This window comes from Enhydra lutris, unplaced genomic scaffold (assembly GCF_002288905.1).
Source record: "Enhydra lutris kenyoni isolate GAN:26980312 unplaced genomic scaffold, ASM228890v2 scaffoldscaffold31, whole genome shotgun sequence".
Taxonomy (NCBI): domain Eukaryota; kingdom Metazoa; phylum Chordata; class Mammalia; order Carnivora; family Mustelidae; genus Enhydra; species Enhydra lutris.
Genome location: NW_019154115.1, coordinates 9,975,879 through 9,988,467, shown reverse-complemented (window position 1 = coordinate 9,988,467; position 12,589 = coordinate 9,975,879). Strand labels below are relative to the sequence as shown.

Below are 12,589 nucleotides of genomic sequence, written 5' to 3'. Positions count from 1 at the left end.
GACTTATTTCACTCAGCATAATGTCTTCCAGTCCCGTCCATGTTGCTACAAAACTTGGGTATTCATCCTTTCTGATGGAGGCATAATACTCCATAGTGTATATGGACCACATCTTCCTTATCCATTCGTCCGTTGAAGGGCATCTTGGTTCTTTACACAGTTTGGTGACCGTGGTCATTGCTGCTATAAACACTGGGGTACAGACGGCCCTTCTTTTCACTACATCTGTATCTTTGGGGTAAATACCCAGTAGTGCAATGGCAGGGTCATAGGGAAGCTCTATTTTTAATTTCTTGAGGAATCTCCACACTGTTCTCCAAAGTGGCTGCACCAACTTGCATTCCCACCAACAGTGTAAGAGGGTTCCCCTTTCTCCACATCCTCTCCAACACACGTTGTTTCCTGTCTCGCTAATTTTGGCCATTCTAACTGGTGTAAGGTGGTATCTCAATGTGGTTTTGATTTGTATCTCCCTGACGGCTAGTGATGGTGAAGCAGACATATTGCTGCCCATGGTGGACTTCAAATCAGGTAACACGAACTAAGTCAGGTTCTCACACTACCTTTAATTGTGTTGTTGTTGTTGTTGCTTTTAAGATTTTATTTATTTGGCTGAGATCACAAGTAGGCAGAGAGGCAGGCAGAGAGAGGAAGGGAAGCAGGCTCCCCACTGAGCAGAGAGCTGACATGGGGCTCCATCCCAGCACCTCGGGATCATGACCTGAGCTGAAGGCAGAGGCTTTAATCCACTGGGCCGCCCAGGTGCTCCTGTGTTGTTGTTTTTAAGGGATTTCTCTGTCCTCTCTAAAATGAATTTATTTTACTAATTTCCCTGACCCATTCCTATTCTTAAATGCTTCCATTTTAAATGGACTTTAGCGTTTACCGGCCAATGAAATAAACTTGATCACTGCTGCCACCATCTATCTGCCTCACTGGCACCTGGATTATGTATTCCACGGCAGAGCGTCCCAGTGTCCCAGTGACCCATACATTTTATTACCAGAGTTTACCAACATCTGTCGGGGGTTGAGGTGAAGGCGGCTGCAAGTACACGCTACCCAAAAAGCCTCACAGTTACCTATCTAGAGGGACGGTGACCGTGCCTCCTCCTGCTAGAGATGAAGCCAGCCCTCAACACAGGCAGAATGGGCATTGAGGGCACAGGATGTTCTGAGTAGAAAGTACTTTGGCACGATGTACTAGACAGGAGTTTGCGTATTTCTGTGTAAACAGTTTCCACAGACCTCCCCTTGACTCCCAGCCCCACCCAAATCACAGAATTCAGCCGCTTGTGGGAAATCGTGAGCGCCCTAAGGCACTGCAAAGCACATGTGCCACGATAGGGGATCCGAACTTCCCGCCTGTCTCTTAGAGCTGGAGAAGTAGCCTCCCAGCCAGCCTCCCAAGAAGCTCAGTGCCGATTGGCTCTTTCTGCGCCCAATGGGAGACCGCACCCTGCGCAGGTGGGCCCTGCGCTCTCTAGGGAGGCGGCAGTTGCCAGGAAACCTCTTAAACATCGGAGCTCTCAGCCCGCCATCGCTTTTGCAGCGAGCGGTGGTAGCGGCTGGATCCTCAGAGCGGGATTTTCCTCCGCCAAGATGGTAAGCCTGTCGGGGGTCTCGAAACTATTTGTTTATCCATTGATTTAATTGTAGTTTAGAGCCGGATGCATCTAAAAATAGGATTTGGAGTGCCTAATCGGAGAATTAAGTGGGAGAGCTTGTTCAATTTGCTTTCAGAAGCCTCATGTGCTATTGTTTAAGCAACGCTCCCGGTGGCTTCCAGCCTTTTTCAGATTTTCCCCAGACTCTATTAGATCTGCCTGATGAAAATTTTGTTTGGCACCCCCCCATTTTTTTTTTTTTTTTTTTTGCCATATTTCTGGAAATTTGGGAAAAGATTAAGAACCTTGAACAAATAAGCGGGGAAGAAAGTCCAGGAGAGAGCAGATGAATTAGGTAGCAGCAGGTTGACCTGTTAAATCTGTATTAGGAAAACCTGACCAGCTTCTTTCTGAATGATACTTTCAGGCCAAGGGGTAAAGGAGGCTGGGGGGGATGGCGGTGTGTAGCGGGGAATGAGAAGAGGAATTCAGTGTGTTGTGGTAAAGAGCTAGGTCTATAGAGCTCACCTGCGTGTCTTTGAATACTAGTACTGTTATTTATTTAAGCCGAGGAAACTTGGGTAAAGTTGCTTTTACTTTTCATATCTCATCTATAAGATGGGGAATAATAAAAGTAATTTATTGATATATCAATTATGTTTATCTGCCATATGTACTTTTTTATTATGTTACATTTCTCTGAATTTAGGAAGGAAGCCAAGGGCCCTTTGTTTATTCTGTTATCTATTTTTGTACCAGGGGCTTGCAGCGGTATACTTTTAAAAATTAGATATTGGAATACCAAAGTATGAGTACTTTTTCCCCCCATTATAGGCTTCTAGAAGGCGAACTTTGAGCTTCAGTGAAAGGCATCAGAAACAAGTAGACACAAATTACTGCAAACAACTGCATGCCCAGTCCATAAGAAAGATACACAATCAAATCAGGGACCAAATGGTACAGAATGAAAGTGATGACCTCGTGGAGCGCAAGAGATTCCTCAGATTATTACAGGATGAACAATTTGAGTTGGATATGGAAGAGGCCATTCAAAAGGTACATTTTACTATTCATTGACTTTTTTTTCTTCATTTTTTCGTTGGAAATCATGAAAACCAGCTGCTGATGCTGGAATTGAGTAGATAGATAATAAGATCAGGTAAAGGATGACTCATCGTAAGTCAGACCAATGTAGTGGTAAAGAGCTGGGTTTTGGAGTTAGACTGTATGACTTTAAATCCTAGTACGGCTGTATGTAAGCATGCTCTGGAGCCCTGGGTAAACTGACTTTACTTTTCTGCCTCCTCTATAAAATGGCAATTATAATCGTATCCGTTTTGTAGGAGTTTTAATAATTAATGAGTCACTACATGCAAAGCACTTGGAATAGTGCCTGTAACAGTAAGACTCAACTTTTTTTTGTTGTTGTTGTTTAATTTTTTTTCATAAACATGAAACCCATAATTACTGACTTCCACAGTTTTGTTCATATAAGTAAAATTCGGCTACTTTCCATAAAATTCGAAAGACAAAAATTTAAGAGTACCTTTTTTGAATTTATTGAGATTAAACATGTACATTATTCAGTGGTAGAAAGTGAACATGTATGTATTGGGTATGATTTACTTATTTTTGATTTTGAAATACTGCCTTGAAGAATTCAAGTACAGTATCTATATAATTCCTAAAATATGGAGATAATTTTTTCGTGGAAACTTCTAAATATTTTAAAGAATGAGGGTGGTAAAAAAGATTAGAAATGAGTTCTCTTAAATGAAAGTTTCTCTGATATTTCAGAATTTTTCAAGTTCCTGCTGTATATTCAACATTTTGTAGGATATTGTGAGGAATAGCAAAAGCAACTTTTTAAAAGTGGTATCCATTCCTCTGAGTTCCAAATTCATAAGGCTTAGACATGATTTTTCAACTCTGAGCAATAAGATCCTAGGGATTAGATATTTTCCTCTTCTTTTTACTCTTATTTTTTCTTTAATTTTAAAGAAAATCCCAGATATCATATCACCACTTTCATGTATACCTCAGTATGCATCTTACAAAATAAAGATACTTTCTTACATAGTGGTAGAATAATGTCACTATCTCAACTACTAAAATTAACAGTAAATTCTAGGTATTGTTTAATGCCATTCCATAATCAACGTTTTATGATTGTATCAAAATCTGTTTTAACAGTTGGTTTGTTTTAATCAGGATCCAAATAAGGTTCATACAGTATATTTGGTTGTTATGTCTGCTAGGTACCTCTTAATCTAAAACGGTCCTGCCCTCTTCTTTTTTTAAGAGTGGGAGAAAGAGGCTGGGGGGAGGGACAGAGGGAAGAGGATAGAGAGAATCTTAAGCAGGCTGCATGCCTAGTGCAGAACTGATATGGGGCTCTATCTCACAACCCTGAGATCATGACCTGAGCGGAAGTGAAGAGTCAGATGCTTAACTGACTGAGCCACCCAGGCACCCCCATCCTTTTTTTTTTTTTTAACTTCATGTTTCTAACTTGTTAAAGTAGGCCAGCTGTTTTTTGATATCCCATATTCTGAATTTGCCTGTTTGCTTTCTCCTTTGTTCATTTAATTTGTTTCCCTAACGTCTACATTTTTTTCAAAATGGAAGTTAATCCTAAAGGCATGATTAGATTTAGGTAGAACTTTCTGGCAATCACTCCATAGGTGATGCTATGCTTGATATTGTACCACATCTGCAGGCACATGATGTGTCTGCTTGGTCCACTTGTAGTGATGCTAGTGTTGATAAACATGTACATTCTAGTACCTCTGGTGAGGCATTCTGGTTCCTCTGCTGTAAAATTCCTGATGAACCTTCCACCTGTGGTTTCACCAATGAATCTTTCCTTTCATTAGGGGTTGCAAAACACTGATTTTCTAATTTTGTTATTCCTTTCACATTTGATTAGCTGAAATTCCTGTGTAAAGAACTTTCCCGCAACAACTAGGATTATTTGGTACCTGAAATATAGTTATTACTGGAAAGGGAGACATATACTTAACTTTCAGAGCTGGTGCTCTGGTCACTTCCATTGTGTCCGTCAATGTTGTTTTTAAAAGTTTTCTTTAGTTTTTGACTTTTTCTTTTTGTAAAAAATCTTTATGGACTCATGGGTCTTTAATACTTGAATTAATTACCTTTATTATTATTTTTGATGCTCAAATTGTCCCATTTTTGGCCAATGGATGCCTTTATTGGTTTTGTGACCTTTTAACGAGATTCCTTTAATCTGTGATAGCTTCCTTCCTTTCTGTCAGAACAAAATGCCTGGGCTAGTGATGGTTAATTTTGTGTGTTGACTTTCACTGGGCCATGTGGTGCCCAGAGAGTTGGTCAGACATTATCCTGGGTGTTTTGGGGTGAGATTAACATTTAAATTGGCACAGTGAGTAAAGCAGATTGTTCTCTTTAATGTGAGTGGGTCTCATCTGATCAGATGAAGGCCTGAATAGGACAAAATGGCTGAATAAAAAGAAACTGCTCCTTCCTCCTTCCTGACTGCCTTCTAATCGGGACTTCAGCTTTTTTCCTGTCTTCATACTTGAACTGAAGTATCAGCTTGTTTTGAATTTCAAGCCTGTCAGCCTTCAGACAGGAACTACACCATTGGTTCTCTTATTTCTCAGGCTTTTCTGCTTAGACCAGAGCTAAACCACTCTCCTGGGTCTCAGGCTTCATGACTCACCCTTCAGATCTTGGGATCACTTGAGCTGACTAATTATCCTATTTATTTTTCTCTGGCTAATGCAAGGCTCATCTTGTGAATTTCTTGCTTCACACCTAGAGTCAGCTGTCATATCAAAGAGCTCTATTATTGTCTAGTAGAAATAATATTTAGAGACAATTTCTTAGATAAATTTAGATTTATAATGGAGTTGCAAAAAATTGTATAGAGAATTCCTGTATACCCTTTACCTGGTTTCCCTTTATGTTAAAATCTTACATAATCATAGAAGAATTATCAAAATGAAGAAATTAGCCTTGGTACAATGTTTTACTATAGGATTTATTCAGATCTCTTCAGTTTTTCCCATTAACTTCTGTTTTTTGTTCCAAGAATACAAACTGCCTTTAGTTGCCTTGTCTCCTTAGTCTCCTCCAATCTGTAAAAGTTTTTTACTTTTTTCGGTCTTTCGTGACCTTGACAATTTTAAAGACTACAGTTCATTTATTGTATTAGTTTTCTGTGGCTGTTTAACAAATTACCACAAATCTAGTGGCTAAAAATGTTTATTACCCCACAGTTTCTGTAGATCAGAAATCTAGACATGGTATGTCATTGGATTGACTGCTTTGCCTCACAGGGCTGAAATCCAGGTGTTGTCTAGAGTGCATTCTCACCAAATCTTCTAAGCTTATTTAAGTTGGCAGAATTCATGTTCTCGTAGTTGTAAGACTGAGGCCCACATCTCTGAGAGATTGCTGACATTGCCGGCCACATGATCCTCTCCACAACGTGGTAGTCTGCCTCTGGTTTTCCAGTTTTCTTCTTGGTGTTGATTTCTAGTTTATACCATTGTGGTGGAAAAGGTGCTTGATATGATATCAGTCTTGAATTTATTGAGACTTTTTTTTGTGGGCTAACATGTGATCTATCCTGGAAAGTGTTCCATGTGTACTTGAGAAGAATGTGTGTTCTGCTGCTTTTGGATGAAATGTTCTGTATATATCTATTAGGTCCACCTGGTCTAAGGTGTTATTTAAGGCTGATGTTTCCTTACTGATTTTCTTATTTCTGTCAGATGATGTAAGTAAGGTGTTAAAGTTCCCTGTCATTACTGTATTGCTGTCAATTTCCCCCCTTTCAATGTATTAATATTTTCTTTATATATTTTGGTGGTCCTATATTGGGTACATATATACTTATGAACTTTACATCTTCTTGCTTCATTGACCCCTTTATCATTATGTAATGCCCTTCTTTGTCTTTTATTAGTCTTTGTTTTAAAGCTTATTGTGTTTGATATGAGTATAGCTATATCAGTTTTCCTTACTTTCCCATGGATATTGTTTCCCTTGTGGTTTGTTGTCTTTCTTTAGTGTTGTGTTTAGATTCCTTTCTCATTTTCTTTTATTTTCTGTAAGTTTTTGCTTTGTGGTTACCATGGGCTAATCTATGTTTATAACATATGTAACATCCTATGACTAGAACAGTCTATTTCAGCTTGATACCAAATTAAACTTGAACTCATCCAAAACTCTGTTTTTACCACACCCCCAAAATTTTGTTTTTTTTTTTAATTTTTTTTTAAAGATTTAATTTTTTATTTGACAGAGAGATCACAAGTAGGCAGAGCAGCAGGCAAAGAGAGAGAGGAGGAAGCAGGCTCCCCGCTGAGCAGAGAGCCCGATGTAGGGCTCAATCCCAGGACCCTGGGATCATGACCCGAGCTGAAGGCAGAGGCTTTAACCCACTGAGCCACCCAGGCGCCCCACATTTTTATTTTATTTTATTTTATTTATTTGAGAGAGACAGAATGAGAGCACAAGCAGGGGAGGGGGTCAGAAGCAGAGGGTGAAGGAGACTCCCCACCGAGCACGGACCCCGACATGGGGCTTGATCCCAGGACCCCGAGATCATGATCTGGGATGAAGGCAGACACTTAAATGACTGAGCCACCTGGGCGCCCCGGTGCCCCACATTTTATGTTTTGATGTCACTTTTTACCCCTTATTTTATGTATCCTTTAATTATTGTAGTTTTAGTTTATTTTACTATTTTTGTCTTTTCATACTAGCTTTATAAGTTGATTTATCCACCACCTTCACTACATTTTTACCTTTCCAGAGAGATTTTTACTTTCATATGTTTTCTTGTTAATTAATACTGTTTCTTTTCTTTTAAAGGTCCCTTGAACATTTCTTGAAAAACCATTTAGTGGTGCTGAACTCCTTTAGCGTTTGCTTATCTGAAAAACTCCCTCTCCTTCACTTCTGAGTGTTAACTTGCTGGGTAGAGTATTCTTGGTTGGAAGTTTTTTCCTTTCAGCACTTTGAGTATGTCATGTCACTCCCTTCTTGGCCTGCTCAGTTTTTGTTGAGTAGTCTGCCTTGTGGGTTTTGTTTTGTTTTGTTTAATATGTAATGGATGGCTTATATTGCTTTTAAGTTTTCTTTTTAACTTTTGACATTTTAATTATAATATGTCTTGGTGTGGATCTCTTTGCGTTCATTTTATTTGGAACTCTCTGGGCTTTCCAGACCTGGATGTCTGTCTCCTTCCCCAGGTTAGGTAAGTTTTCAGCCATTATTTCTTCAAATAAGTTTTCTCCCCCTTTCCTCTTTCATTTCTGTTGAGAACCCTGTAATGCAAATACTATTTCACTTGACATTGTCTCATAGATCTCTTAATTTATCTTCAGTTTTTTAGAATTCCTTTTTCTTTTTGCTGCTCTGTCTGGGTGAATTCCGGTGCTTTGTTTTCCAGCTCTCTGAGCTGTTCTTCTGTTTTATCCAGTCTGCTGTAGAATCCCCCAGTGTATTTTTCAGTTCAGTTATTATATCCTTTGGCTCTTATTTCTGTTTTATACTTTCTTGTATTTTATATCTCTTTGTTAAAGTTCTCACTGTTCATTCTTCTCCTGAGTTCACTGAGCATCATTATGCCTATTACTTTGTATTTTTTATCCAGTAAATTACTTATCTCTGTGTCATTAAGGTATTTTTCTGATGTTTCATCTTATTCTTTCACTTGGAACATATTTCCCTGTTACTGTGTATTGTTTGGCTGTGTTTGTTTCCCTGTATTAGGCAAAACAGCTACTTCTTTCAGTCTTGAAGAAGTGGACTTATGTAGGTGGTGAAACTTCTCATTCACCATTGATTAGTTCTTGGTTGTCTCTTGAACCTTTGTCATTGTCCAAATAGCCTGATTTATTCTTGATATCTCTCTGTTGTTGAGGGTGTGTCAAGACCTGCCAGTCTTCCAAGGGGGAGGAATCTTATTCAGCACCTAATTTCAGGCTGAATGGAAGCCAGACTCTCAGGCAGCAGCTTTTAATATATGCAAATATATACAGTCCTGTGGGGCCACAGTTGTAAACCCTGCTGGCCTCCAGGTTTAGAGACGGAGGTGTGCCCTGGGCAACAGTTGCAAAACTCAGGACTCCAGAAGAGAATATAAGCTCCTTTCTGGGAGGTCTTGTTGAGCCAGTGAGCCAGGGGGATGCGCGATCATAATGTCTCCCCATTTATGATCCCTGGGGGAGTGCCTTCGTAGCTTTGGCTTGTGTGGGAAACCTGAAGGCTGTTCGTTAGGCTGGAACTCCAGCCTTTTTCACAGGGAGACTAGGTGTGTCTTTCATTCGGCGGTCTGTGCAGTGCCCTGAGGGTGTTGGCCTGCCAAGTACTATCTTACTGATTGTTAAAGTCCTTGGAGCTCAGGAACTCCAGCCTCTCAGCCCTAGTGGCCTGGTGAACAAGGGGCATCCCTGGTGTACTTGGCATGCTTCTGCCCCAAAAGTGGCACTCGCCAGCTTCAGCAAGGCAGTGGGAAGATGCCTGGACTGCAGGTGTCCGAATGCTTCAGTGATTACTGCGGGAGAGCGCCCTGTATCTGTGCCTATACTGGCCCCAGGTTGGTGGTAGGAGAATGCCACGACTGCTCCTACTTGTCAGCCCCGGCCAGGGAGTTAGGGGATGCTATGACTGCCCCCACTGTCCAGCCTGCCCCCACTGTCCAGCCTGCCCCCACTGTCCAGCCTGGGACAGTGCTGAGACCACTTGCGCTCAGCAGCCTCAGTGAGGTGGTGGGACAGTGCAGCGCCCGTGCCCTCCTACTCTGGGGGGAGTGGTAGAGAGCACACAGAAGGAGTCTGTCTGCCTTGCCTCCATCCCTGCTAGAGCACCAACTGTCCCTTGCTTCTTGAGCAGATTCCCCCAGACCAGCAAATGAATTTCCTTCACATAAACACCAGATGATTTTCAAATTGGTGCTTTTGTGCTTGATTCTGGGATGAGTGAGACTGCAAGTGGATCTTTAAAAGGAGATTCTCAGTTTCCCATAGTACTTTGGGTCCCTTGGATGTCAGCCCTCTTTGTTTTCTAAACCAGACATTTTTTGTGCAGCTCTGAAATGTTGGGGTGCCTAATGTGAGCAGCAACCCCTCACTCCTCTAGCAGAAGTGCTGGACTGGTGAGGTCCCTCTCTACTGTGTCTCCCTGCCTATAGGAGGTGGGTTTTTTGTTTTTGTTTTTTGCCAAGACCATGTCTCTGTCCCTTTACCCCTCTCCATGTGGTCCTTTTATCTTTTCTTGTAGGGAAGCAGTTCTTTAGTTTTCAGATCCTTTTCAGAAAGAAATTGTTAGAAGATGCAGGAGAGACATAAAGTGTCCCCCAAAGTGAGAAGGCACTTTGAGACTGAAAATGAAGTAGGCCACTCCATCCAGTTTATGCAGTTTGATTTGAGGTAACTTACTGAAGGGGGATTTGGATGGAGGACTAGTCATAGCAACTGCATAGTTATTCTCTGCCAAATCCAGACCTTGGTCCATAAATTTTTTTAAGAGCAAAGGGCACATAGAAGGGCACTGTAAGATCAAAGGGTTCACACACACCTCAGAGGGCATGTATGCATCTAATTGACAGCTAACTTTTAATTAGATCAGGTGGCCCCACCTGTTCATCAGAAAAGGGAAAGACTGTTATCTCTAATAGCTTCTTAGCCTTTCTGGACATTTCTAAGGTATATATATTCATTTCTAAGGGGCCAGAACACGTAGCCCCAAGAGAGGTCTTTGAGCAACCATGAAAGATGGAGGGCCAAAGATGGAGGCAATGTTGTCAGCCTTCCTACAGAAATGATCCATATGTAGCTGTAGATTTTGTGCATCCATGAGAGATGAGTTCAGGATCTTCCTTTGCTGCCATCTTGGACCCTCTGATTTTTAATACAATTATTTTGACATAGTCTGTGTTCTCTTACTCCCCCCACATCTAGTTGATTTCTTTAAATTTTTTTGTGTTGAAATAATTACAAATTCTTGGAAAATTGCAACAACAGTATGAGAGGTCCACTGTGCCCTTACACAGAAGCTTCCCCCAGTGGCTACATCTTGCATAACTGTAGTACAATATCAAACCTTAGAAAATGACAGTTGTACAATATGCGTGTATACCTCTGTTATTTTAGCACATGTGTAGATTTGTTTGACTGCCATGTCATTCAAGATACAGAACCATTCCATCACCACCAAGACCTCATTTCATGCTGCCCCACTGTAGCCATATACTTCCTTGAGCCCCCACTATGTCTGATTTGTTTTCCATCTGTATAATTTTGTTCTTTCAAGGCTGTTATATAAATGTAATCATGTGTGAATCCATACATGTGTGGAATTATGTCTGTGACCTTTAGAGAAGGTTTCTTCCACTCAGCATAATGCTTTGGAGAGTCATCCAAGTTGTTGGATGACTATTTATCAATAGTTAATTCTTTTTTATTACTGAGTAGTAGTGCATGGTATGAATGTAATGGTTGATTTCTTTTTCTCTTTGATATATACTGTGGATTTTGACAAATGAATAGATTTCAGTTTCTACCATCACAGTGTCATGCAAACAATTCTGTCACCTCAAAAGTCCCTGCATGCTGCTCCTTTGTAGTTAGCCACTCACTTACCCCTTTCCCCAGTCCCTGGAAACCACTGATTTCTTTTTTGTCCCAGTAGGTTCATCTTTTCCATAGTGTCATATTATTGGATTATGCAATATGTCACCTTTTGGGTCTCACTTCTTTCACTTAGCAAACCAAATGTAAGATTCCATGTTGTTGCATGAATTACTCTTTTTAGTGCTGAGTGGTATGGTCATATTCTAATATACTGATGTACCAGTTGTTTATCCATCTGCGTGTTGAAAAAAATCCATGTTGTTTCCAATTTATGGCAACTGCGACTAAAGTTGCTATGAGTTTTTATTACAAACTTTAATATGAATGCAAATTTTTATTTCTCTTGGACAGATATCTGGGAATAGGATGGTTGGGTCATATGGTAGGTGTTTGCTTCATTTGGTGAGAAACTGCCAAACCATTTTGCAAAGGTGTTGCTTTATTTTGCATTTCCTCAAGTAATGTATGAGAATTCCAGCTGCTTTGTGTTATCACCCGTACTTGCAGTTGCTTTTTGTTAATTGAAATTATTATTTAGATAATTATGGAGTCATTTGCAGTTGTCAGTAATAATACAGAGAGTCCCAGTATACCCCGTACCTAATTTTCCTAACGGCACACTTTGCAGAGCTATAGTTTAATATCAGAAGCAAGACATCAGCAATGACACAGTCCTCCCGCTTTGTTCAGATTTCCCTTTTAGTTGTGCTCGTGTGTGTGTGTGTTTAGTTCTGTACAGTGTATCACATGTGATGTTTGTATATCCAACACCACAATCAAGGTCCGGGGGAGTTCCATGACAAGGATCCCTCATTTTGTCCTTTCATAAACATCATCATCTCTTTCTTGGATAGACCTACCTCATCCCCGACTCCAGCAACCATTAATATTGTCATTTCAAGAATGTTATCTGTACGACTCAACAATAAGAGACCAAAAAAATCCCTTAATGGGTAAATTATTTCAATAGCCATTTCTCCAAAGAAGACATACAAATGGACCATAAGCACAAAAAAAGATGCCAACATCATTAGTCATTAGGAAGATGCAAATCAAAATCAGTTAGGTGCCCCTTCATAACCATGAAGATTGCGCGCACGTGCGCTGGCGCTCTCAATTTTATTTTTTTTAAGATTTTTAAAAAAGATTTTATTTATTTATTTGATAGAGATCACAAGTAGGCAGAGTGGCAGGCAGAGAGAGGGGGAAAGCAGGTGCCCTCCTGAGCAGAGAGCCCGATGCGGGGCTCGATCCCAGGACCCTGGGATCATGACCTGAGCCGAAGGCAGAGGTTTAATCCACTGAGCCACCCAGGCGCCCCATGCTATATATTTTTTTAAAAATTTAAAAA

The 12,589-nt window shown here is 40.5% G+C and overlaps 1 protein-coding gene across 1 annotated transcript in view; it reads left to right on the top strand.

Annotated features, from left to right (window-relative positions):
• The first annotated feature begins 486 nt into the window (after positions 1-486).
• The window catches only part of LOC111153119 (meiosis specific nuclear structural 1), a 40,518-nt gene continuing 28,415 nt past the window's right edge, over positions 487-12,589 (top strand). The window contains exons 1-3 of the mRNA XM_022511917.1: positions 487-531; positions 1,347-1,604; positions 2,441-2,662. Of these exons, the coding sequence (XP_022367625.1) occupies positions 487-531; positions 1,347-1,604; positions 2,441-2,662 (525 nt within the window). The remainder of the gene's footprint in view (positions 532-1,346; positions 1,605-2,440; positions 2,663-12,589) is intronic.